Source organism: Osmerus mordax, chromosome 7, assembly GCF_038355195.1.
Source record: "Osmerus mordax isolate fOsmMor3 chromosome 7, fOsmMor3.pri, whole genome shotgun sequence".
NCBI classification, from domain to species: domain Eukaryota; kingdom Metazoa; phylum Chordata; class Actinopteri; order Osmeriformes; family Osmeridae; genus Osmerus; species Osmerus mordax.
The window spans coordinates 14,142,568-14,167,805 of record NC_090056.1 but is presented as its reverse complement, the minus strand read 5'-3'; the positions used below and the strand labels follow the sequence as shown (position 1 = coordinate 14,167,805).

Genomic DNA, 25,238 nt, shown 5'->3' with positions numbered 1-25,238 from the left:
ACAGAAAATAAATCAATTACTCTGTATCTATTCTGGTTTGTCCCGTTAACTCAGGGTGTAAATCTTTAATGTGCAGATCCCCTTACTGGATGAGTGCTTTCTGTCTGAGAGTACTGACATTCTGAATACTCTGTGGATCATGCAGCGGTGTGGTATAGACTCTTAGAGAGCTACTAGGTGTGCAGACAGTTTTTCCAGTCCAAAACTAATACCAGCCTAATTGTTGTGGGACCAAACTTTTAGAAACATCGCATGTCATATTTGGGATATTTAAAAAATGATCATAGACACATTTAAGGTCTGTATAGAATAGAGTGTGCACTGTGATGTTGTGTCTAGGTTGTTGGACCTTGGAAATGTGCCGGATGTGTCTTTCTGAATGTGTATATGGGCCCAGTAATATCCAAAAATATGCTATAGGTTTACTTTATGTATGTTGAATGTAGATTTTTACAAGTGACTCACACATATAAAACACATGGTCCTTTCCGAGTAATTATTTGGAAATATTTTAATTCACTTCATTGGATGCCATATTGATGTTTAAATTAAAAAGCTATGTTGATGTCATTGCCATTAGAAGATTTTCTATACATAAACTGTACATAGTAACCCTCAATACTTGTTCATTGTTCCAATATTAGCCTAGATGATATTACAGTTCTGAGCCTTGCTTACATAGAACGTCGGTTCATTAATGTCCAATATTTTCAGACTGTCAAATGGAATTAAATAAAACTTTAATCACAGTGTGTGTTTAGAAAATATTTGTAAAGAAATATACAGTACATGCAATTTAAATTGAGTGCTTATCAAATTAATCCAATGTTGTGCCTCCACTGGCCCTGCTCATCAGTTGTAATGTGTTAAAGCAAACACTAGAGGGGGCCGGTGCTTATGTAATACTCATATATTGTCTCAACCTGCCTTTAACCTATCTGAAACACAATGATTGACTATAGCGTATTAGTAGAGTTAGTAAATATGATTATTTTCACAATTCACAGGTTTAAAAGTTTGTGTCTAGCTTGAAGTTGTAGCATTATTGTTTGGTACTAGTAGGCGTGTAATTAAGTTGATTTACAAGGCGAACTGGAAATATCGTGTTAGGTGACTCAATAGTTGGTTAGACAGCCTAGTTGTTAAAGGAGAAAATGGAGTTAGCCATTTGACAAAAATGATTGGCACACCTGTAATGACGTATAAGAATTGTGAGCACAGATTGAAGGGCCCTATTACACTTGCAAACTGAAGAGGAAGTCAAGTGAAAAGGAGCATATTGAAACCTGTCGTAGGTTACAGTTTCTCTGAAACCTTGCTGAACATTTTGTAAAGACTTGCTTTAAGATTAATAAGGACCCAATACCCCACCCAAAAAAATTACCGGAGAGGATATTTCTTCTTTTGACAGGTAAGCACAACTGGCATAAGATGCATTTTTCTTTAAAAGGGTGGCATTTCAGTCGTGAACCGTGGGAATGCGCCTAGGACATATTTTTATGTCGACTTTTTGGCGAAGAAAATAGCGCTTGTTACGCAACGTTTGTTGTCGAGTGTCAAACTAGTTTTGTATTGTTAATAAAGCGATTGGTGTTTCAGGGAGTGAACAAATACCTACTTCGTATAAAACAAAGTCATGGTAAGTATACAGTAGTAGCCCTAGGCTAAGAATGATAGACAACGTGTTTTAGAGTCAGAAAGGTTTAGAGACATTAGAGAATTATGGGATTCGTTTGAAATTAACGTTTGTATCAGTGTGGTCAGATTTACGATGAGCGCTAATCTGCTTTTGTAAAGTCGAGTGCAGCGTCTGGGAGAGTACGTGTAAGTGGTGAGTCACGGGTTGATTGCAATGCTATTTCTTTGGGAATGGATGAACACGACCGGCTCTGATTTGAGAATGGAATCACGAGTTTCAGTAAGATAATGGGCTACTAGGCTGTCTTTGCACCACCGTTTAGATTTTGTCCCACACAGGAGTGAAGGCATTCTGCTACATTGCTGAGAATTTCATGAATCTAAAACTGTTTCTTTCATTGTCTTGACAGGGTTTCCAAGGGGTTGACTAATGGTGAATATTCTCGGATGCAAAAAGATACAAGCAGAAGTCAATAGCACCACAACACAGCTAGAGGAGCATACACATTTTCAATAGGCCGTCTGACAGCTCTATGGGTGAAGAGGCCCCACTTATTATGGAGTGCCGCTCCACCTCTGACCATGAAATAGATGTACAATCCGATGTGTGTAACAACCACTGCATCCAATCAGATGATTCACCGATTTCCGAAGCCCATCTCTCAGTAGCCCATCTGTCATTGGAGGGTGGGAGTGAACTGCCTAAGGTGGTGCTGAGTACCAAAAGTCCAGCTGCACTAAAGCTAGGTACACGACAGCTCATCCCTAAGGGCCTTGCAGTGGCAAGCCGGCCTAAGAACCGCCATCACACAACAGTAGTCACCTTTCCTGTAGGACTTGAAACACCTAGCCCATCCACACGGAGTCGTCACTCAGTTTTGGGACCTGAAGTGTCCTGGGATGACTATGACAGTGAGGGGGACGAGTTCTCTCTGTGGAGGACCCGGAGGAACAAGTCCTACAAAGCAGCAGTGACCTGCTTAGACATAGATGCCATGACCGGAGGTCCTGGGAGTGCCGCCACACTCCAGCCCATGAAGGACAATAGGACCCCCAGCTCCAAAACAGTTTTTTCTCCTGGAAGAAAGGTATGTGTGCGTTCTCAAGCAGTTTAGCAGTCCTGAGTCAACAGTGCTATAATTGTGATGTTGATTCAGATTATATGATGTCTTATTTCCAGGAATGCTTCCTATTTTACACCATTGCTAGTGCCTTTGATTAGGGAAGTACAACAGTAACATTACAGTCTCATACACTGTCATAACAAATATTTACATAATGGTAACAAATTTAATAACAGGCAGTAATATGGTAGTAACAGAAGTTGAGAGAACACGAAAAAAAAGAAGAGACAAAAAGACACAGATGGGAAAGATGGAAGTTTAGTGTCTTTCTGTCAATAGAGGCCATCACATTCTTGGCTGATTAACTCAAGCTGTGTCCCTACCTCCCCTCTCAGAGAACCCTGGGTAGGAAGAGGAACCAGAAACATGGGGGATCCTTCAAAGATGGTATGTCAAGGACCATCCAGAATTCAACACATACACTTCAACATTTGAGAAATGGAACAAGTCAATCAGAGATGGAGAGGATGACCTCATCAGGGTGTATGATTTTCCTGCACAGTCAGTCAGTCATTTCGACTGGCATTAGTCTAACAACAGTTGGCTAAAATAAGATATTTTTTGTGATATGTCCATACAGTATAAGGATAGTATGGTTAGAATTGTTTGAGGATATCAATGCCTCTAGTTCATGTTACACTCAGGGAAGCTTAAGATAATGCAATATGAATCAATTTAAGACCATTGCAGCTGGCATACTTAATATCAAAAGTCCTATATTGCCTCTTAGTTACTAAGTGCCATAGCTATTGATTATCCTATCCTATTATACTTTTGATCAGATTGATTTGCAGGCAAGGACTATTGTTATAAAGACATATTTTGTAATGACATCATTGGCTGTCAGATCCACGGCTTTACCAGGAAATCAAGGAGCGAGGATTACACTCCACCAATCAGAATGCAGAAGAAGAGATGGTGGATGACTTTGTGATGCTGGAGCCTCCTGTGGACCAGGGCATTGTGGTGAAGAGCTACAGGCCTGCCCAGGTCACATGGAGCCAGCTACCTCAGGTCAGGGCGGCAGAGCGGCAGAGGGGCCTCCCAGGGAGGAATATCTGTTTCCTGAATGACAAAGTCTGACAAAAGCATGTATTCATTCCAAACCTTTTTGGTGTTCTAACATCAATGCATTTTATTTTTGTATTTTTTGGACTACTCAGATTAAAGACACAGGCATTCTTCAGATGATCTCAGCTGAGGAACGGAAGCGGCAAGAGGTATTTGTGTTGTGAACGAACGAGAAAGAGAGAGAAAGGGGAGGGCGGGGGAATACCAGTGGAGTTAAGTGCTTTTTATTGAACACTGTATATGAGCTTTGACTCCAGGACTCTTTAGTGGCAGTCAAACTGTAGCCTAATTCTTGTCAATATCAAGGTTTACCCTGTACTGAGCCACACCTTCTCTTTGTTGGCCTTCTCAGGCGGTTTACTCCTGTCTAGCCCTTTTGTGTCAACAACACCTGGCTCAACATGTCATAGTCTTTTATCAGTCAGTCCGTTTTTTTACTCCAGTTTATTATACCACTCTACCTCCAACGTCCATAAACACTCTACAGGAAGAATGTCTCATTCATTATCTGCTTGGATGATTTTGTACAACATCAGTGAAAACAGCAAAACAAACCAGATACTGAGCCTTCTGCTATCATTGCTGTGCGACAGGCCATCTTTGAGATCATCACATCGGAGTACTCGTACCTACACAGTCTCAGTATCCTGGTGCGCCACTTCAAGAACAGTGATGCACTGAGGCGCACACTAACCACCACAGAGCACCACCACCTCTTCTCCAACATTGCAGTCATTAACAATGTCAGCAAAGGGTAAGGGCTCTCTGACTTCTGAGGGAGACAGCTTTACGTTAGTGGTAGGTCAGAATGATCAGTATAAACTGTCTACATCATGGATTTTCTGTTGGATTCAACAACCAGGTCCCCCTTACTGGCATCAGAATATGTACCTATTAAAAACATCTTAGCATCTATTTATACCTCAGACCACAAAATGATGATGGTATAACTAGCATATATGTTTAAAATTGTGTGTATATATAATTATAAAGCAAACAAGTATTACAGAAACATTATCCCAATTTTTTGGGGGGATTTGTGTCCTTGTTTGAGCTCACTACTTGTCAACAAAGACCAATTGCTTTAACCCCCTTTAGACAAAATAATAATGGCCATGCAAGTGGCAACTCCCCAAATTCTCACGAGGATTGGTGGAGTGCTTGCAAATGGGTTTCAGTGGGTGTAGATATTCTCTTTAGAATTTCTGTAGGATTCTATGAAGCCCCGGAACATGTTGAAACCTGTCTGCCGAACAGGTTTTACCACTTGGTAAGTTTAAGGAGCATTCAGCAAGCTTATAGAAGTAACTGAAAGGTCTATATATATGTAAAGCGTGATGTATGTAGAATATTTAGATTATTGACAGGATTGAAATGGTCATATTAATAACCACAATTGCACAGATCGCAAATGTCTTTATGCTTATAACATTTCTAGTGTGTGGGATTGTGTGTGTGAGTGGGATTGTGTGTGTGTGGGATTGTGTGTGTGTGTGTGTGTGTGTGTGTGTGGATTGTGTGTGTGTGGGATTGTGTGTGTGTGTGTGTGTCACTTTGGGTTGGGCTGTAGCCATGGCATGAGTGTCAGTTTACTATGTTTTCTTAGAAGGGAAACAGGTAGTTGGTAGTGTTGGAAAATCCTGTGTGTGGATTTGAAATTATGGCTATCTTTGAGAGATTTTATGAATATTCATATCTAATACAAAGTAAATAACTAGATCATAACCACTTCTTTGTATCAGTATGTTACTTTTATTAAATGCCTTTAGAGCATGGAAGAGAACAAATTGAAATAAAAATATGTTACTCTTATGTCAGTCTCTGGAAGTTTAGGTAACGAACAACAATTGCCCAATTTATTTGCTTTCATAAAAATCCCAGGATTATGGTACTTCTGTGTTGTATGGCCTTAGGTAATGCTGATATTTATTGTATTATTCAGGTACCCCAGCCATGGGAGTAGAGAACATTTATTTATTCTCTCCCTTTTCCTGTCTACAGGTTTTTTGAGGACCTTGAGAGGCGTCACCATGCCAACCCAGTGATCCAGGACATCAGCGACATTGTGCAGAACCATTCCACCCACCACTTTGAACCGTACATTGTGTACTGCTCCAACGAAACCTTCCAACAGAGGACGCTACAGAAGTTGTTGTGAGTGTGGGGGAAGGGGCACCTCCAAAGATCAGATCATTTAGGAACACTTGTATTTACCTGTACTTAACATTCAGTGATGTGAGCTATGAGCATTCATCATGTGTGTGTCTGTGTGTGCACACCAGGGCTAGTAACACTGCCTTCAAGGAGGTTCTGAAGCAGATTGAAGGGAACAGTGAATGTGGAGGCTTGCCTATGATCTCCTTCCTGATCCTGCCAATGCAGAGAGTAACACGTCTACCACTATTACTTGATGTAAGTAAATACATTCTGACTTACTGTTTGAGTGTAAGGCTGCAAACATATTCTCTACACCTCGTGTTTTTGTTCAGTCTCCTTGGTATTTTCTGAGGATTTCAGCATGTATGCATGGGTTATAAGTTGTTTAGACCGTATTCTTACAATGGGATGGCATGCACTGTGCATCCTCGACAGACCCTTACGCCCTCTAGAGGCCATGCTCTGCTACAGCCCTGCATTTTTATATCCGAAGGTATTGGAACAAACATATATGTTATATTTATAGGTCCTCCCTCTCCCAGCCTCATCTCTCTCTCTCTCTCTCTCTCTCTCTCTGCTTCCTCCCTAGACCATCTGTCAGAAGACCCCAGACAAAACCGCAGAGTACTTTGCTGCAGTGTGGGCCCTGAAAGCCATCAGCAAGGTTGGGTTTTTTGAGCTTACCTTCTGCAATGCATGAACACAAGTCCATTTAAAGACTGTCCATCTGGCAGTCTAGGCTGAGTCCATAGAAAAAGAAAATGTTTACCTTTTTGTCCGACACACCAAACGCATATTAATGATTGACATCTCATGCCAAGCTGAAATGTATGCTAGAGACACCCGCTCCAACAGCCTGAGTTGTGTTAGCCCTAACCAAAATGGATCTGTAAGTGTATCTTTCTGTGTCACCAATAAAAATGTTTCAGCATATGGAATTGTTTTGCGCAAATCCCATCAGTTGGTGAGTAGCTGCAATGACGGAGCCCGGAGGATGGAAAGGACAGAGCAGATGTACACTATCCAAAAGCACATGGATTTCGGCAAGATCAAGGTATGTTGGCCAGTACAGGTTTACTCAGTAGGCAACACATGCAGTGAGTCGTCTACTTTTCTATTATGTTGTCTAACATTCCCTCTTTGGCCATGTTCTGCCCCCAGCCCTTCCCTCTAGTGTCGTCATCCCGATGGCTGCAGAAGCGTGGGGAGTTGGCAGTCTGCACAGAGGAGCTCAGTATCTTCTGGAAGACCTTCAGTCATAAAAGCTATTACCTGTTTCTCTTTAACGATGTCCTCATCGTCACCAGGAAGAAGAGGTGAGCACCTGATCTAATGGCAACTGTTGCTTAACTCTTGATTCATCTTTTTTTTGAAGGAGGGTTGGTGGGGGGTAATAAGTACAAAATAAATAAAGCCAATTGCAAATCATTCCTCAGTCGATGCTCTGATCTAGCATGTATAGGTATCACATGATAATGGGAGAACACATTTCTGAAGAGGATTAGGAGGATTTGTCTTCTGATCCGCTCTGATGGTGGTTTTGCGCACTTATTCACTTATCCATTGAGATGTTGCCTGTCGTGTCCTTCAATTTAAGCCAATAGAGATGGAGGTCATGACCACAAAGGGGGTTGAGTAAGGCCAGCTGGTGGATGACAGGGAACTTGAGAAGGGAGGACTAGGAGGACAGGGGGAGGGGTGAAGGAGGGAGACTGGGAGTGGTGCTTGGCATGCTTAGGATTCTTTTATCCCCCCTCGCAGCATGCCTGCTCAGCTCACTCAGTCACTACATTCACTGTGCCGAGCTGGAGAGTGAGACTGAGGGGGAACGTGCCTGCTTAGCATGTCAACGGTGAGAGGAAGCAATAACCCACTATGCTGGTATCACTTACCAAGCGGGAACCTTGCTCCCATGACCATTTTCAGGTCACATACTTAGTGACTGTTGGCTTTGATAGCATGTGGATATGCCTATAATAAATACATTAAATAAACAACAATTGTATGTTAATTAACTTCTTTGTACGTTTTTGTTTCAATAAAAAAAGTATTGAATATGTAAGTTTGTGTGTTTCTAACCAGTGAAGAGAGCTATGTGGTGATGGACTACGCCACTCTGGAGAATGTGGAAGTGAAGGAGGAGGCAGAGGAACGGATGTCTCCACCCAACAAGGGAGCCTCCAGCCTCGGACTGTCCCTTCGGCTGCAAATGACAAGAAACAGTGAGGGCAGACTAGAGCACATTGCCCTAGTGGCTGAATCCAGGTAACCTGTTTTTTTAAATGTGGACATTGAATGCAGACCTAAAGACATTTAAATTGTGAAAATGTGACCCACAGAGCACTATACTCAAGAAATGCCTTACATAATCCGTGTAATGGATATTTGAAGTCTACTTCTTCATGGTTTTATTAAACCGTCATCCCAGATGTTTGTGTCTTAGCCAATATATGCATGGAACATTCCATGCAGACCTGGGACAAAGATACAGCATCCGGCTCCCTCTACTGACAAACTCCATAAGAAACGACACTTTGTTTTGAGGGGTATATGTTGGTCTGATGGTTATGCTTCATATTCATTCAAGAGTGGACCGAGCACGCTGGGTCAGTGCTCTACGGGAGCTCAAGCAAACAGGGAACAGCACAAATAAAGACGGTAATATTGAGTCCATGTTGAGTTCCACTTCATTTTCTCAGTTTGGGATGTAAGGATTACCTTTTCATTTAATCACTAATGGTCCCCGTTTTGTTTTCAGACCTACCTCAATTTGAGGCCACCAAAGCATACATGCCTAAGCAGCCAGATGAGCTGGGACTACAGCAGGCTGAGGTGGTGATAGTCTTGCAGAGAGAGGAGGGTAAGGCGTCATTTTAAATAGGTTATGTTGTGAATAATCTATATTATTGCATGTGCAGATGATGCATCTGCCCCCTCACAGCTTAAGTAAACACTTTTTAATTCTGTAGATTGGTGCCACGGGGAGAGGATGAGGGATGGAGTGAGAGGTTGGTTTCCTGCTGGCTGTGCCACAGAGATTACAAACCGTGCTGCAATGGAAAACAATGTTCAGAGGATGAAACGCCTACGAAAAGAAACCAATGTCTGAGCATCATTGACAGAGCAACAACAAATTGGCCATTCCCATCTTATATCAGTTATCTTTCTGATAGTGTGCACAAAACATTGATAATGTGATTGGTAATTGTGCAGCTGTGTCCATAGTAGTTTTAATATTGTGCAGATGTATAAAATGTCAAAGATTTCTATGCCATAGCCAGTAATAAAGTATTTCATGTCACAAGCCAGTCCATATCCAAGCTTGAAACCATGTTGTAGATCCAATGCTGGCAGTATAACCACAATGACAAATGGTGAAATTAAGTCTTTTTTTTCAGTGACCTATCCATTTGTATTTTTAACATGAACATTTCAAAATTACACCAGTTCAAGCTTCATAATGAATGCTATGGATTAACTTTATCCAGAAAGAATAACATACAAAAAGACCATTCTCCGTTGACTTTTATTTGAGCTTGCATTTTGTTAAAATGTTTGAATACATAAAAAGTTATTTAAAAATGTCAAACTGACCAGATATCAAATTACTTTTTTTTATTTTTTATAAACAATTTGGTGTAAAAACTCAGGACCGATTTAGAAAAACATCTGCCGTTTCCCCAAAACTTTTGTAGCTGTCACGTAAAAATAATGGAAAATAACAGGTCTGCATAGATTCTGCAGGCAATCGGTGGTAATCTGGTCAAATGCATGGTGCAAGCTTGTGACGATCGTCAAGTCAAATCTGTTTCTTATTGCTCAGATCTTTGATGTTTCTTCTTGTTGACAAAACTGCAAGAAAATACAATCTGATTTTAAAATCCAATTTAAATGGAATAAATGACCTTCTGAAACTGAAGAGGTTTATATTATACACTGATTCAGTTAATTTTGGATTAACAAGAATCTGGAAGTGGTTATCAAATTTGCCAATCGATATGGTAAGAAAGCATCTCTAAAACCCCAAGTTAAACAAAGTGTCAAAACATACTGATATGCTGATTTAGTGAATACTAATTAAATCATCTTCAAATAGTATGTGCACGTATGTATCTGGACTCACCCGGACGATGGTAAGAGATGGTACATGCCGGTGGTGATGGTTCCTACTCAGCCCCACCCTGCTGGGCCTCGGGAGCGGACGTTTTCTCAGTGGATGGTTCGTCTCCTGTCTTTGCTTCCTTGCCCTCCTGGCCTGGCTTTCCACCAGCCTGGGGGCGTCTGCGGCGGTAGTTGAAGTTGCGACGGTAGCGGCGCTGACGGGGCTCCTGGTTTGGGCCTCCCTCGCCACCCTGGTTCTCCTTGTCCTCTTCACCGTCCCGCACCGGTCTGGGACGGGGTGGACCACCCCTGACAAGTTGGGATAACACGATCAAATACTGACGCTAGAGCAGCTGGAAATGAGACTGCATAACATTGTCTTAAGCCTGTTCAGTGTGACAAATTCAAAGACAAACATTCAGTTTATATATCTACATTTTAAAGAGCACCATATATAAATGAATAGCGTAACTGCAATTGTCATGCAATTTAATCAAGTAACAGCTGAAACCAGCACCTAATTGCAATGAAATCAGACAAAAAGTACACATGTAAAAGGAATAGAAAATCTGTGGAAGCAGTTGCCTTTAAAGTTAGGCTGCAATAAAGGGAGCGTAGTCAGTACAATTATACATACTTCAGTGAGAACTAATATGCTACAGCAATCTGGATAGAAATCTTTTTTGTTTGTTAACCAGGCCAAACTGCCATAAAATATGATTTTCATAAATCTTTTCCCTGCATTTCTCCCAATGTTACAGCCTTGTGTCAATGAAGCCAACTTGCAAACCGTGGTCTGAACCTTGGTCGGAAGCCTCTGTAGTAGTTCTGCCTCATTGGTTTATTGCCCTGGTCTGGACCTCCCTGGTTCTCATCGCCTTCGCCGCCCTAAAAGCAAACAAGGATTAGTCAAACAACAACTACATTGTAATGCTCAGTTCTGTTGAGTTAGCACCTTCTAGGAGATAACGTGCTCAATTTCGAAACGCTATCAGAATCGGTCACCGTCTGATAAGAGCACATACTTTTTGGGGGACTAGTTGTGAAACTTTGTTTTTTGAAGTTACAACAACTCCTCTTTAGGCTTCTGTCAATGGAATATGGTTGGTGCAGGGCTGAAACTCAGCTCTCCCAACAGTTTACTATGGTAAACGTACAGCGCATCAGTCAATAGACCAATACACTTAGATTAATTTTGATATCCTAAATCTAAGGGTGTTTGTGTTGTGTGTGACGAGAGGTTTGAGAGTTGGGTATGACATCACTGGAACAGGGTCCGGTCAGCGGCCGGGGAGACCCCTTGTTGCCTGCTTCAGGAAGTGCCCTGTGACGGCGTACCTCAGTCATCCCTCCTCGTGGTGCGTTGGTGTAAGGAGGCCGGCGGCCATAGCGTCTACGTACAAAGTATGGTGGGTAGCGTCGTCTGCCAGGGTAGGAAGGCCTGCGCTGCTGGGGCTGCATCTCTCCCTCTGGGGCGCTCTCTGCCCCCTCGCGGCTGCTCTTCTCACGGCTGCCTGGCTCTCGTTCACCCTCGCCGTCGCTCTGGTAGTTCTCCTGGTAGTCGCCACGGGGTGGGCCCCTCCTGCGGGGATACCGCCTGTAACGGTTCCTGTCAGCTGCGTACTTGCTTCCCTGGACTGGAACACCCCCCGGGCCAGTGACGTTGGCTGCCTCAGCTCCCTGGAAGGATTGGAAGACATTGCACAGGTCAATAAAAAACAGGTCTACACATCAGCCCAATGTATGCTGTGGTAGACATGACAGTTCTGAAGATAATTGGGGTAGGCCTGATAGTGTTCTTTTTTGCACAAACCTTTTCCCCTTCAACCACATCAAACTCCACAGTTTCTCCATCTCCAACACTGCGGAGGTATTTCCTTGGGTTGTTTTTCTTTATGGCAGTCTAAAACAAGAAAAACAACCATACTGAAATATCTTATGTAAATATAATGCACTTTTCTTTTTTTTTCATGTTGCATAAAGATAAATGAAACTTCTGTTAATTTCTACCTGGTGTACAAAGACGTCCTCTTTTGTGTCATTCCTTAAAAATAAAAAAGGAGGGAAAAGAACATACATACTGTTACCAAAGCTCAACTTGACACTGACCAGACAAAGTATCCACTGGTTGTGTAATCAAATCAAAGCCGTAATAGGATTGGGAATGTTCTTCACACATGGATCATATTAGTGTCTTTAGACGACTTGGGAGGGAGCCAACGTACCTGTTGATGAACCCATAACCATTCCTGACGTTGAACCACTTAACTGTACCCAAGACCTTAGTTGCTAAAAAATAAAGATAAAAAGCACATTGGACAAAGTTCTCTCACACACACACACACACACACAGGCTAGACAAGACAGGGGAGCCAGCTATATTTAAACTCTAGCTGTTGAGCTTTTTATAGATTCTGATGCTAAAGCCTTGGTGTTTGCTACCAGCTGCTCAAAAAGTATGGCATGGTCCAAATGCATATTTGGTCGCTGTAACGGTGGGGGTCTTGTGAGGCAATACTGGATCAGAACTTGCGTGAAAAATACCACCAGTGCGAATGTGTATAGACAAAGGTGACGTCTATTAGGCCTGTCCACACAAGGAAGTGACTGAAACTATTACACGTGGTGGAGTCGCGCCCTGAGATGCTAGCTAGCTAAAAGCAGCTTATAAGGCTAGTTCGACAGATAGCCGGAGTGCTAACCACCTAGCCGATTAACTATGGACTACTCTAAACCATGTGGTTGGATTTGAGCCAGCATGGATGAACCTCACTCATTTGGTTGATATAAAATAATTGTAACTCAATTGTTGGATGCCATGAATTGGATTTTATAAAACAAATTTAATCCGAGGTTGTTCAAATTGAAATCTCCTGGGCACAAAAGATTTCAGAAGAATCCGACTACTGCGGCGGACATTTTGGGTGCTCCTTGTTGGCTACTGTAGCAAACCTGCTAGCTAGATTAAAGATTGCCATGCCCAACCAGTGAACTATTTTAAGCATCTTAAATATTCCTTTGTCATAAAAATTTGTAAACCCTTAATGACTCATGAAAACACGATAGACTCGTTTGGCATGAAACGGCATTCACACGAACGCCAAGTGTTTCCCAGTATGAACAAAGGGAAGCTAGCTAAATAGCATTCGTGTTAAGGCCTAATTCATGTCATGGCCAATTCACTACAACTTGGGTCTGCCAACCAGTTCAAGGGCCAACGTGAATTCATCTCATACCGCCTAGGTAATTAACCTAACCTAGTCGAAAGAAACCATACAACTTGCCACGGTAATTAAGGAAAACTGAGTGTCATTGTTCTGGATACTGTAGTTATATATCCATCTAGATGACCATTATCAAGGGCAACATCTAATACAGTCGCATGGGTTAGCTGGCTAACGTAAGCTATCCTGGTTAGCTAACCAAGTAAACGTTTAGAGACTCGCCGTATGAGACTAGTAATGTACCTGCTAGCTACCCAATCACCAAAATCACATGTGCAGCTAGACTAGCTAACTGGTAATGAAGACACGGCCGATTTCTCTATTGCACTTTGCTACACCTCGTTTTTTACCTTTCAGTTGAACTACTACTAGACGTTTCACGTTAGATAACGTAGCTTAGTTATTTGGTCAAAATAAATATTCGGCTGAAAAGCAAACCCGCGTTGTGCATTCAAACAGGCGGCGTGCAATACATTCTTAGAACTTATGGAATTGGAACGTTGATGAACGCCAACAGTTTATGTAGCCTTTAGCTAGCCAAATAACTGACATAACCGACATTGCCCTAAACAAAATTTGTATATGATGGTTGGCTTACCAGCCAACAGTTTTTGGAACAAAATTCTCTCTAGTTAGCTTTCACAATGTATAACATTCATGGCCAATCCATATAGCTCGTCTACCTGGTTTGTTCAGCCTTTGCCAGTGACCGAGCTAGCTAACGGCTTGCAAACCCCTGGCGCTTGATACATTAGCTAGATCTAACTACTATGACTGTTTATCTACTTGTTAAAAGGTTAAATAGTATACACACCTCTTTGCTAAATACCTACTATGTTAGCTAGCTAAGCTTACCGATGACCTTCTTATCCCCCGCGGAAGCTGCGGCTGCCGGGCTGGATGGGCTCTCCGCATCGGCAGCAGGCTGCGGTGGTTGTTGTTGTGTCTCGGCCTCGCTGCTCATGGTTACTGGTTGGTAATGGCCTATGCCGGCGGTGGCTCTCTAGTGTGTTTCCCGGTGCTAGATGGTAACCTGGGCCGGCGGTGGTGGGGGCTGCTGCCTTCGGGCTCTCTCTGCTGTCCTCTTTCCGCTCCCGTTGCCGATCGAACTGGGAGGAATGAGAAACGATGCCGGGGAATATTCTACGCAAGGTTCCCTCCCACCTTCTTCTGTAATTGGTCCCATTCCTAAACGTAGTACATTTTCATTGTTTCCATTGGCCTATTTGGTTGTCAATTGTATGAAGAACAAATCTGAACTGAAAATGATTGGTACAACAGAAATGATGTACATACGTACCTCCTACAACAATGCTTCACGTTAGTGCCAGACAGACGATCGTTCCATAGTTTTGTTCACGGTCATGGCCGTGGCAATTTACCGTTTTTGTCTGTACTCTTATTAATAAAATAGTATGATACAAGTTAAGCATTTAGATGCACATCTTATATGGTCTCTACCGTAAGTATCTTTTCACCAGTGCCCTGTTAGTAGTTTGTCCTCTTCATTTTATCAACCTTCACTTCAAGAGACCCGATGAGGGGGTAGTCAGGCTTACTGATGTGATTTGATGCCAACATGCACCTATACTGCTGTATAATTTCATTATAAACAATGTAATTTAGCAAAGAAGTCTACGATACAAATATTCAGTCCCTCTAGATTCGAATTTAGGCACACCCGTCTGCACTGGAAGTCTATTAGAGTTATGTTGCATTTTTAGTCGTATCGTTATGTCATATTGAATTTCCTGTGTGGTGAGCACATACAACACTGTCGTCCTTAACTTGAATCCCAAATTTAAAGTCCCTCTAGTCATAGTAGACCAGACATCCCCCCTCGGCCAAGCTTGAGACAGCCCCAACACCAACCCCCAACTCATTGTCATGTTAATGCTCCGCTGGCACTGTTTATGAGTCCCGGTTGATGTGTGAAGAGTTCGTTGTTAATAGCCGAGCCCTGTTGTCCCACAACAAAGACAAGCTTTGACATTGACCCTAGAAAGCCTCCCATCAAGCCCCCCAAAACCCTTCCTGCTTCCATAAGAGAGCAGAGTTGCATCTCAAAGGATTCCTTTGTGCGGGGGGATGGTGTCCAAGGCGACAGAGAGCAAGTGAGAGTGGGGGAGGGGTTATGGTGGATTCGTTGACTGAGAAGATGGGATAGGCAACCATAAGTTCAGCAGTAAGTCCTTGGTACTAGTGTGTACTTGGAAGAATGCGTTATACAATAATTCCATCCTCCTCTGATACTGCTCAAATAATTACACCTGTATGACATTCATAGGGGAAATTTGGCAAGGTGGCTGGTATGGCAAATGGGTCAATTGACAACATTGGTTGTTTGAGCCTGATGCACTGCACACAGTAACCTCTATACAAGGCAAAAAGGACATCACATTGTGTTTGTAAATCCACTTGAATACCTGAAGATTTGAACTATTCTGTCCTACAAACATGTTACTATAATGTTTAATATTGACAATTTCTAATTTGTTTGTTTGAACTGGAAATATTAAATATATAAAAATACTAATAATATGACAGCCCTGCACTTATGACCTACTTTCACATTGAAAACATTTGACGAGTAAATAAGGTAAGCAAATGACATGAAAATCTCTGTACCTCCATCCAGACTTTCTATATGAGAATCATATCTGAAACCATTTACAAAAAGTAAAAGTATTTATTGTAAATGTGACACAAACATTAACATTGTATTCATAATATTCGTGTTGGCAAATCAAATTTAGCAATGTACTTTTCAGTAGGGTATTGTTGCCGGAGGGTATAAATATATATATAAAAAAAAAATCCTTGATAATCTGCAATTACTATCTGCAATTACTAACTGCCTAAATTAACAACCAGAACAGTGAAAATACTATATAGGCAGTGTGAAAATAAACCACTACCTACATTTCACTGAAAACTATTAGTATGGTGCAATTGTGTACTAATTAGTTTTAGTATTGTCCTTAATATTTTCTATCAGACACAAGCGATTACGAAGGGAAATATAGAACAATGATTCAAATATGAAAGACCATGTATCATCAGTAAAAAAAAAAAAAAAAGGTAATTTGAGTTGGGTTAAGTCACATCTCTCCACACTGAGCAACAAGGATAGGCAGCTTGGGCTTGTTGTTTGGCCCTGTGGGAACATTCTGCAAAAGAATCAGCGATGAGAGGGGTAATGTGCTGTAATATTAGGCATCCTATTTAAAACATAATAAGATTGATTTAAAAAGACAATTTACTCAAATGGTTTTAATGAAATATGCAGAGGTCAGTGCTAATCAGTGCACCGCATACAGCAATATATATATATATTTTTTTACCTCAATCTTTCTCATGACTAACAATCCATCAACAACTTTGCCTAAAAGAAAAAAACAATTATGAACTTCACAAAGGGCGTGAATGTTAGGGTAGAATATGCCAAACAATTAAAAGAGAGATATCCTACTTACCGAAAACTACATGCTTTCCATCTAACCAGTCACATTTGGTGCAAGTGATGAAAAACTGACAACCGTTGGTTCCGGGGCCGCTATTTGCCTATTACAAGATAGCAGATAGATAGGAGTGGACTTTGTCACATACTGACCAATAATATATTTGCTGGAAATAAAGCTGCACATGTTAGTCAGTCTCTCCGTCTATTCTTTACAGTTGGTTCCCGAAGCCCTTGGACATTGACACATTTATGTTCTGTATGAGATAACATGTACAAATTTCCAAATGTTATGGACTAAACATCCTTGAAGTTTACATTATAATCAACTAAATTGAATGCATATCTCTTGCTATTAATTACTGTTGAAAAGTTTAGAATATCTTTGTTGATTAAATAAGTGCAAGTAATCAGGGTAACGCGCTCATTGCCACTACCCCACCCAAACAAGGCAATCTTATCGAGTTAGACCAGGAGCTTGTTCCAAAAATCAAGTTACTTTCAGTTACTTTCCTTGACTTAAGACTGGTTTATTCTGTAAACTTGCTTGATGGGACATGCCCCAGGTCCACATAGGTCAGTAGCCTAGACTTCTTGGAGTTGTTTATTTAGGTGCAAACACTAAATGACAAGACCTTGTAGCTGTGGCCATACATTGGTGTCAGAGTGCCCATGGCAAGTATGCCAGTGTACAGACACTTTACACCAGTCAACACGGATCTTAGGTTGCAAACTAGCATTAATCATGCTCCTGCTATCGAGGTTTGCTGAAGGTAGTGATCATGTTAAACCCTTGTTTCTTCTTACTTGCTTTTCTATAAGCCACGAGAAACAAGTAGCCTACACACCCACTACAAAGTTTAGTAGCAGGAGTACAATGGTTAACCTAGTTTGCCATCTCAGCTGAATTCTCATATCTCATATAAGTTTCTGCTCAACTTTGCCCAAACTGGAAAAAGGCCTCAGCCAACAACAAAAGATGCAAGGAACAACTTCAACAACTCTCAGTGAAAGAGTGCCAGCAAATAAGACACCAAGAGTTGTGTGATGCGGACAGGTTACAAACTTGAGGCAGCCATTTAATGTAAAATAAGACTACAACCAATATTAAATATGACTACATTGTAGCTAATGTCACACCATTCAAGGACTATTGAAGCCATACAATAAAACTAAGAATGAGGAATTACATTTTCTAGATAGTTTTGTCATTTTGTTGTATCCAGTAAACTCAAAGTGCTAAACCCTACACATACCATGGAGAGGAGGCCTGGTGTAGAATGTTTCATCCGAAAGTTTTCATCTGCAAAGGGCCCTCTATAGATGCTGCAAATACCTGTTCCATCACCCTAAAGAACAAAGTAAACAACTTTAGACATCTGCAAATCAAAACGGTACAGTATTGAAGTAACTATGTCCAGAAACTAATTTGTGCTTAAACCTTTTTATCTTGGGCATGCAATAAAATACAGGCCACTAAATGGCACAGTTGTCCACTAGTGGGCAAACTGAGCATGGAAATGAAATGCAGACAAAGTGTATACCACTGTTTACAAAGATCTAATCTGAACAATAATGCAACCAATTGGGCTCTGAAATGGACAATAGGTAATACTGTCAAAGCAACAACATATTTTCTTCTTGGGCCTAAAGCAAAGGGCAATTATAAACCATGTTAAAGAACAGTACTCACATTTACAAAATCTCCTCCTTGGATCATAAAGTCTTTGATCACCCTACCATTGGGAAGGAAATAAGAATGTTTTTCAAATATATAGTCAAATGTAATATTTTATGTTTTACTATAAATATACTTTCTACATTTTAACACTTTACTATATTTTACTGTAATTAATGATGTGAAAGACTTTTTACAATTTTAATGTCCCAAAAAACTATTGACAAATGATGAGCTAGACACAGTAAAATGATAATGAGCTAGTCACAAAAGTCTGTCTTCTTGAATGTCAGTTAAAGGCAGGGTAGGTAATGTTGATGAAAGCACAGTTCATGTGTTTTGGAGGAGTGGCTTTGAAGGGTAGGGTGGGATATTTTGGTTTGAATCCTTTGGAACTCAAGCTAAAAGGCTCGGTCCATAAAACGTACCTACCTTGCCTTTAACATTATTGTTACATTGACAGCCAGTTAAGCCGACACTTATACAATATTGCCTCAGACTTCCAACTATACCTGTGGAATGTGCATCCTTTAAAACCAATCGGTACACCATCTTTTCTGTGAAAATAAAATGAAAAATTCAAGCATGGTAAGATACTATTTGTTAGATGTTTGGCTGGTTGTTTGACACAAAAAAGTACACCATGTCTTCTTAAAGACTTTTTCTTAGTATGTCATGTTTCTGACTGTTACGCATGCAGCTTTCCCCTATATGCGGGTGTGGTGTTTTCGCACTCCTGTAGTTTCTCCAGGTGTCCCCTGTCCATGTTCCTGATTGTGCTCGTTGGTGTCCTAATTGCATCACACATCCCTGGTTTAAGAACCCAGTCAGTTGGTTCTTCAGGAGAGGACTCTTGTTTCCCCCCACATCAACAGACACACCTTTTTGTTTTTGCATACAGACACTTCATCCATGCAAAGCTCACTTCATTCAGCATACCTCTCATTTTGTCATACCTGTTTCATGTGAGGAGGTATTGCTGTGGGGTTTTGTTTGGTGTCGTCTAGTCAGTTGTTTTCTGTTAGCTGTTTAGTCCTTGTTAAAACCTGCATGTTGTGTTTATCCCTAAGACCCTGGGAAAAGTATTTTTTTTAGCTAGTCGCCCTTGTGCATACACAGCCCCTGAAAGGTATAACTTTGTCTAAAAACTAGTTAGAACTGAGTGTTGTTTTAAGGGCATTAAGTCATGAAGTCAGTGTGAACCCTTGGCCTTGTTGAAGAGGCCAACAGCGGAAGGGAAGAAACTGTTTAAAAAAAATAGTGTGTGTGGTCCTGAGCGGACCACACACACTATTTTTGTATGGTAGTAGTAGTCAGCCTAGTGGAACTTGAGGCAGGCAAGTTCAGTTTAGGGGTGTTTTGGATTCTATTGTTTTCCCTAACCCCTTTACCGTGTGTTTATATTAAACGTTTATCTTTGACGGTAGCTTTGATTGTCTGTGTCGATTGTTCTCACTGTGCCTTACACTGCACTAATTTGCATGAGATTATGTTACGGGTCTCTGTACCATCCACCCTAGACTGATAGAGCCACAGGGTATGTAACACTGACCATTTCGTTAACCACATTTTTCAACAATTCCATCTTAACATTGAACTTATCGTTAAAAATAGGAAGCAGGGCTAATTATTCATCTAAATAACACCCAAGTGTCTCAATGGACTGCCTTTTCCATCACTATTTTTTTACACAAGACACAGTGGCAACATACCTACTAATTTAAGCTTGTTTAAAAGAATGTTTCCAGACCACAAATGTGGTCAAATATCAAGCACATTGTCTACGTACATCATATAATTTCTTATATGAATGAATCTGTATCATGTACAGTTGAAATTAAAGCAATGTCTGCTTTTATATCACTGTAATCTGTGTACATATGGCATCACTTACTTGAATTCTCCAGTACAGAACTGCCTGTGAATGAAAACATAAAATATTAACGGTATATTAATATAATAAACATTTTAAAAGCGATGTCATACAGGGCTTCACAGTTACAGATAGCACCTATAATCAAACTAAACCCTCAGAGTAGACAAGAAAAAACTTCCCAAATCTCTCAGAGCAAGAAACAATGAAAGAAACTTTGGGAGAAGCATTTAATTCAGTGATCCCTTCTTTCATTGGTGTTTGGTAATGCAAAACGGTGCAGAGATGTCTGTCTGTCTTCATGTGTTTTGGAGGAGTGTCTTTTAAGGGAAGGGGTGGCATATTTATTTCAAACTCTAGTTAAAATTGGTAAGTTTGCCAAACTTGCCTATCCTGCCTTTAAAAAAAAACGGTTACACAAATTAAAACTCATAATTCCATTTCTACACTCAAATCATTTAATCAAAATGTTCCTTACCGAAAATTCTCTGCTGTCTTGGGAACCACATCAGCAAAGAGTTCAATCTTCATTCGTCCAACTTCCTAAAAGTCAGTTATCAAACTGTAACAACAACACTGTGGACGGCCCTATAACAATGCACTGACAAACATTACGGCAGGGATAATTATACCATGATATCCCCAGGTACACAAACTAAATATGATAAGGATATTTAGACAATTACATCCTGTTCTTACAGTCCAAGTTTAACTTGGATTTTTAATGTAAAAAAAATAAATGTATACAAATAGACGATTTTTACAGTTGTGAATCTATGTGAATCGCTAGAAGACTGGGAGACAGGGAGTCAGGTGGCTGAGCGGTGAGGGAAGCGGGCTAGTAATCTGAAGGTTGCCAGTTCGATTCCCCGGCCGTGCAAAAACAATTACGTTGTGTCCTTGGGCAAAGCACTAAATGACTACATGTAAATGTAGAAGACTGAATCGCGATTCAAATGTGAATAGATTTTTCCCCCCCACCCCTTATTTACGCATTCTTCCTAAAATCAAGGTACTGACTAGTTTACAATAAACAATCTTTAGCAGTTTTATTTCAGAAAGCTCCACTGCACTTGGGAAAAATGTTACTGGTGTGGATGCTACCACATTATTTGAATACTAGAATAGATTTTATACTGAAAAGCTATTTGGTAAAAAGAAACGACACCAGCACCACAGTAATGAGATGTAGTTGAACTAGTAATACCGCTACCACAGTTAACAGGAAATATGGTGTAAGTGTGTAGTTTTTCTTTACAAAAGAGTAACCATCTCTTTGTTATTTTGGAACAAAGAGATGGTAGCACATCTTTTCATGGCTAAATAAAGATCAACATGAACATTGAAGAATTACTCAAAAATGTCTACTGAACTTCAACAGGTTTATAGTAATCAAAATATTATTCACCAAATGTTTCAAGAGATCAAGGTGAAACTAGATCTGCTACACCTTAACCTGTGTTTACTGCTTAGCCCTAAATAGATCAACTGAGTGCTCAGTGATCAAACATTTACATATAGCAGAGCAAACAATAAGAATGTCTCACTGCGCCAGATCCTGGGTGGAGTTATGGTTGTAGGTTTAAAGTCTATTAGTTTAACGACTTGTACTATACTGTGGCTTCAGAACCATGCCTCAAAATCTAAATGCAGTCAATAGTCACAGAAGTAACAAATATAATAATAAAAAAACTGAATGCGGGCAGATTTGTCCATCCATGTGTTTGTACTGACAGTTCTTTTGCTTGGATATATAATTAAACTATGAGGAGAAAGAGTGACAGGATTATCTTGTCTGACAAGACAAGCAGGTCATTAAAACAGGCTTGAGAGGATAGAAAAAGGTGGGGACACCTGAGAGCAAAACTCTTGCAGAAAGGGAATGCAGGGCGTGTCCAATTGGCTTTTGGTTTCATACAGGAAGTTCTGGAGTTGGACAAACAGACCTTAATAAGGCAGCACCCAACAACTTCACCTGCAACAGGCAAGAGAAGAACACCTTCCAGCTTGTGAAGTTAACTTTTTCTACCCGCTTCTACATGGAATGAACCGGTGATACCATCTATGGATCAAAAGTAAGATTTGTGACATGAATTCAAAGATTTACAGGTACTTGAGTGTATATTGCAGCACAATGTGCAGCACAAGTACAAGTGATATTGGTTCCTTGTGTTTTTAAGGGGAAAGTTAGAGCTAGATTATTTTTGTAACAGTAAACTGTAACAGATATTGGGATACATCTTCAGACTATTTGACAGTCCCATATTTTAACTGAAACTGAGTACAGGCGTGTCTATTTGGTTCATTTTATACACTACTAATGGCAACAACAACCATCATCTCTTCAACAGCCTGCGTTATAGCACCTCTTATTGAACAGAGCTATGCAGACCATACAGATGCCCCTCAAGTCACCAGCTACTCACCACAACAACAGCTCAACAATGTGGGCCATCATAGAGCACTGGGAGGGGAAAGACAGCTATCGTGTGGACAACACTCAGCAGTATCTGTTCATCATGCTCTTCAAAGTTGGCCTGGATACACTGGTCCTGACGCTCTTCAGGCATAACTTGTATACTTTCTTCATGAATGTCTTCAGCTACTCGCTTGTCCTGGTTGACCTTGCATTATTTTTGGCTATAACAATGGTATGGTTCCTCGGGCCTGGTCAGTCCCCTGTGTTGGTGTGTTTTGTGCTGGCACATGGCTCGGATATGTATGCAGCGCTGCCTCTGCCTGTGTTGATACTGGGACTTCTAAACTACTTATTTGAGCTAGGTAACCGTACCTGCCATGGTTCACTACACAGTGGCCTGCGGAATGTTTTTTTTACCCTAGTAGTGTGGGCCATGGCTTGCCTTTGGTCTTTCCACTCAACAAACATAGATATGATAGAGATTGAGTATGAGGTAGGAAAGCATGCACAAGTATGTAAAATGCAGGACTCAACTTCAATGTCCTTTTTCTTTGTAGGCATTTCCATGGCCATCTGTTTTGTGTTGCTGCCCTTCTGCTCAAGGCTGCCCATGTGGCTCAGGGAAGCCAATAGATTGTCTGTTCAGGACAGCTCTGCAACTCTGAAGAGTGACTTATACTTCAGCAAGACCTTGTTTAATGGGCAGAGAAGTGATGAGAAGCATACACTGGTGGTGGAGACTGGCCAGGAAGTTCCTCCCCTTTATGTCAGCCTTATGTTGTGTTTTACTGTTACATGGATGCCTTTCATAGTCATATCATTTCTCTGTACAGTCATGGGGTTTGCAGTACCTTCCTACATCACTGTCAATATGCTTTGGGTGGAGTGTGCCAACAGTCTGCTGATGGGGATTGTAATTTGGTTGAAGAGAGACAATTTAGGCCCATACATGGATCTTTCTGATGATGTTAATCTGTGGAAAATTTACTGGAACTTGAGTAGTGGGCCAAAACCTGCTGCATACCAAGATAAACTCCCCAATGCTGTTTTCAGTCTTTCAGGTGACCCACTACTACACGTGTGAAAGAAAAATATACAAAAAGGGGAGATTTTGTGAAAATAAACAGGGATGGTCCCTAAGATAAGGCTTTAAAGCTGAAGATGAATAAATTCATCAAATTGTTGCAACTTCATAGTTCAACAAAAATATTTTTCTACACATGAATGGAGCATAGTAGCCTACGCTTACTCTAAAAATATGTTTGTCTATTATTTTGAAATGAATCTGATGTAAATACCAAGCATCTGTTTCACATTTTTGAACATCTGCAAAAATAAACATACTGCAACAACAAAAAATTATGAATCTACTGAATGTCATATTTAGTCAGTTGAACATCTAACGATTAGAAAGAATATTTAACGAGCCTTAACTTATTACCAAATTATTTATATGTGACTTGATTGACTCAAGTGTTTAGTGCAAACCAGTAGTTATTATTTGGTGCAGTAGGTCTGGTCGCCTACGAATACAGACGATGTGTGGATTAAACACTATCGACTCCATCTACTGGTCAAGTCAATTGGAAGGAAGTAAAAACATATATAAATAAAATTATAACCACTACTGTAATGAGTATTTATTATATAAACGTTTCCAATTATACCATGCAAACTCCATGATGACCCATATAGTCATTCTCGTTTATATCTATCTAAGACAATTTGATAATGACAATATTGTCTGCTTGAAACAAAAAACAACTGAGTGAAGTAATCCTACTAACAGATCTTGCCAAAATCATCTATCACAGGTCTAAAAATAAGACGAACAGTTTAACCAAACCATTTTGGGGGAGGGAGTTTAGTCACTACAGAGTATGAGAAAGATTTAGTAACGCGTACCCCTGCCGCTCCGTGCTGCGCATGATGCACTCGTGTACATACATTATCACAGTTAGCAATGGACGTCTGCTTTCACACTAGTAGGCTAATAGATGTTTTTATGATACCAGAATAAGGTTAGTTTTTATATTCCCCGATGATGGCTCTGTTTGCTCAGTCTATAAGACCTCTAACCTAAAGTTCGATTTTTAGACAATCCAGTGCAGCCGAAAGTTCCGTGATTACTGTAGCACGTAGTACCTTGCAAACGTTGGCAGTGTGGTGTAATTAGCTGCAGCTAGCTCTAGCTAGCTAGCTAGCAGTAGACTAGCAACTAGTAGTAGACTAGTGTTAGGAAAAACACACTCACCTGACCGCCTATGGTAACATCAAAGAACACAATTGGGTTGTTTGGATTTGATGGCTGAACATTCATTCTGAAGGGTGATGGGTAATAACGTGACTATTCACTCTAAACTGAAAACATGCTACCTAGCGAGTTTCAAATGAAATGCGGTACAGGGAGCTACGGCAGCCGACAGCGGACATCAACTAGCCTATAGCTAACGAGGTGGAAAAACATGACCAATTAGTCGCCATAGAAACCAT

At 40.7% G+C, this 25,238-nt stretch overlaps 4 protein-coding genes across 5 annotated transcripts; 2 read left to right on the top strand and 2 right to left on the bottom strand.

Annotated features, from left to right (window-relative positions):
- Positions 1-1,304: 1,304 nt before the first annotated feature.
- Positions 1,305-9,412, top strand: arhgef16 (Rho guanine nucleotide exchange factor (GEF) 16). Of its 2 annotated transcripts, none has more exons than XM_067239012.1 (15): positions 1,305-1,411; positions 2,049-2,726; positions 3,098-3,149; positions 3,610-3,776; positions 3,926-3,982; positions 4,427-4,587; positions 5,835-5,987; positions 6,116-6,245; positions 6,580-6,654; positions 6,952-7,044; positions 7,152-7,306; positions 8,073-8,255; positions 8,578-8,648; positions 8,749-8,850; positions 8,960-9,412. In XM_067239012.1, exons 2-15 carry the CDS (start codon positions 2,172-2,174, stop codon positions 9,097-9,099), a joined length of 2,094 nt encoding a protein of 697 aa, XP_067095113.1. In that variant the 5' UTR covers positions 1,305-1,411; positions 2,049-2,171; the 3' UTR covers positions 9,100-9,412. The 2 variants fall into 2 exon arrangements, with proteins under 2 accessions (XP_067095113.1, XP_067095114.1); XM_067239013.1 differs by lacking the exon at positions 1,305-1,411 and adding an exon at positions 1,623-1,639.
- Positions 9,413-9,497: 85 nt separating this feature from the next.
- Positions 9,498-14,429, bottom strand: ybx1 (Y box binding protein 1). Its single transcript, XM_067239014.1, has 8 exons — positions 14,171-14,429; positions 12,317-12,380; positions 12,102-12,135; positions 11,905-11,994; positions 11,493-11,771; positions 10,894-10,979; positions 10,114-10,400; positions 9,498-9,842 (listed from the first exon to the last, which is right to left on the bottom strand). Exons 1-7 carry the CDS (start codon positions 14,277-14,279, stop codon positions 10,157-10,159), a joined length of 906 nt encoding a protein of 301 aa, XP_067095115.1. The 5' UTR covers positions 14,280-14,429; the 3' UTR covers positions 9,498-9,842; positions 10,114-10,156.
- Positions 14,430-15,984: 1,555 nt separating this feature from the next.
- On the bottom strand, positions 15,985-25,155 carry ppih (peptidylprolyl isomerase H (cyclophilin H)). Its single transcript, XM_067240510.1, has 9 exons — positions 25,000-25,155; positions 20,805-20,869; positions 20,348-20,371; positions 18,966-19,010; positions 18,469-18,511; positions 18,032-18,124; positions 16,792-16,879; positions 16,660-16,700; positions 15,985-16,485 (listed from the first exon to the last, which is right to left on the bottom strand). Exons 1-9 carry the CDS (start codon positions 25,063-25,065, stop codon positions 16,417-16,419), a joined length of 534 nt encoding a protein of 177 aa, XP_067096611.1. The 5' UTR covers positions 25,066-25,155; the 3' UTR covers positions 15,985-16,416.
- si:dkeyp-100a1.6 (probable G-protein coupled receptor 160) lies at positions 22,280-24,068 on the top strand. The gene is made up of 2 exons (XM_067240509.1): positions 22,280-22,401; positions 22,678-24,068. The coding sequence occupies exon 2, from the start codon at positions 22,711-22,713 to the stop codon at positions 23,827-23,829; it is 1,119 nt and encodes a 372-aa protein (XP_067096610.1). The 5' UTR covers positions 22,280-22,401; positions 22,678-22,710; the 3' UTR covers positions 23,830-24,068.
- Positions 25,156-25,238: the final 83 nt, after the last annotated feature.

Bases quoted from the DNA above. Each gene is read 5' to 3' on its own strand.
- arhgef16 (XM_067239012.1), top strand. From the start codon at position 2,172: ATGGGTGAAGAGGCCCCACTTATTATGGAGTGCCGCTCCACCTCTGAC. The intron at 5,988-6,115 runs GTGAGTGTGGGG...TGTGCACACCAG, and splicing joins AGGACGCTACAGAAGTTGTT to GGCTAGTAACACTGCCTTCA. The intron at 7,045-7,151 runs GTATGTTGGCCA...TTCTGCCCCCAG, and splicing joins TGGATTTCGGCAAGATCAAG to CCCTTCCCTCTAGTGTCGTC.
- ybx1 (XM_067239014.1), bottom strand. From the start codon at position 14,279: ATGAGCAGCGAGGCCGAGACACAACAACAACCACCGCAGCCTGCTGCC. The intron at 12,381-14,170 runs GTAAGCTTAGCT...TTTATTTTTTAG, and splicing joins GGGGGATAAGAAGGTCATCG to CAACTAAGGTCTTGGGTACA. The intron at 10,401-10,893 runs GTTCAGACCACG...CCAACTTGTCAG, and splicing joins TACAGAGGCTTCCGACCAAG to GGGTGGTCCACCCCGTCCCA.
- si:dkeyp-100a1.6 (XM_067240509.1), top strand. From the start codon at position 22,711: ATGCAGACCATACAGATGCCCCTCAAGTCACCAGCTACTCACCACAAC.
- ppih (XM_067240510.1), bottom strand. From the start codon at position 25,065: ATGAATGTTCAGCCATCAAATCCAAACAACCCAATTGTGTTCTTTGAT. The intron at 20,870-24,999 runs GTGAGTGTGTTT...ACTGACTTTTAG, and splicing joins ATGTTACCATAGGCGGTCAG to GAAGTTGGACGAATGAAGAT. The intron at 16,486-16,659 runs GTAAAAAAATAT...ATTCTTTTGCAG, and splicing joins TAGTCATGAGAAAGATTGAG to AATGTTCCCACAGGGCCAAA.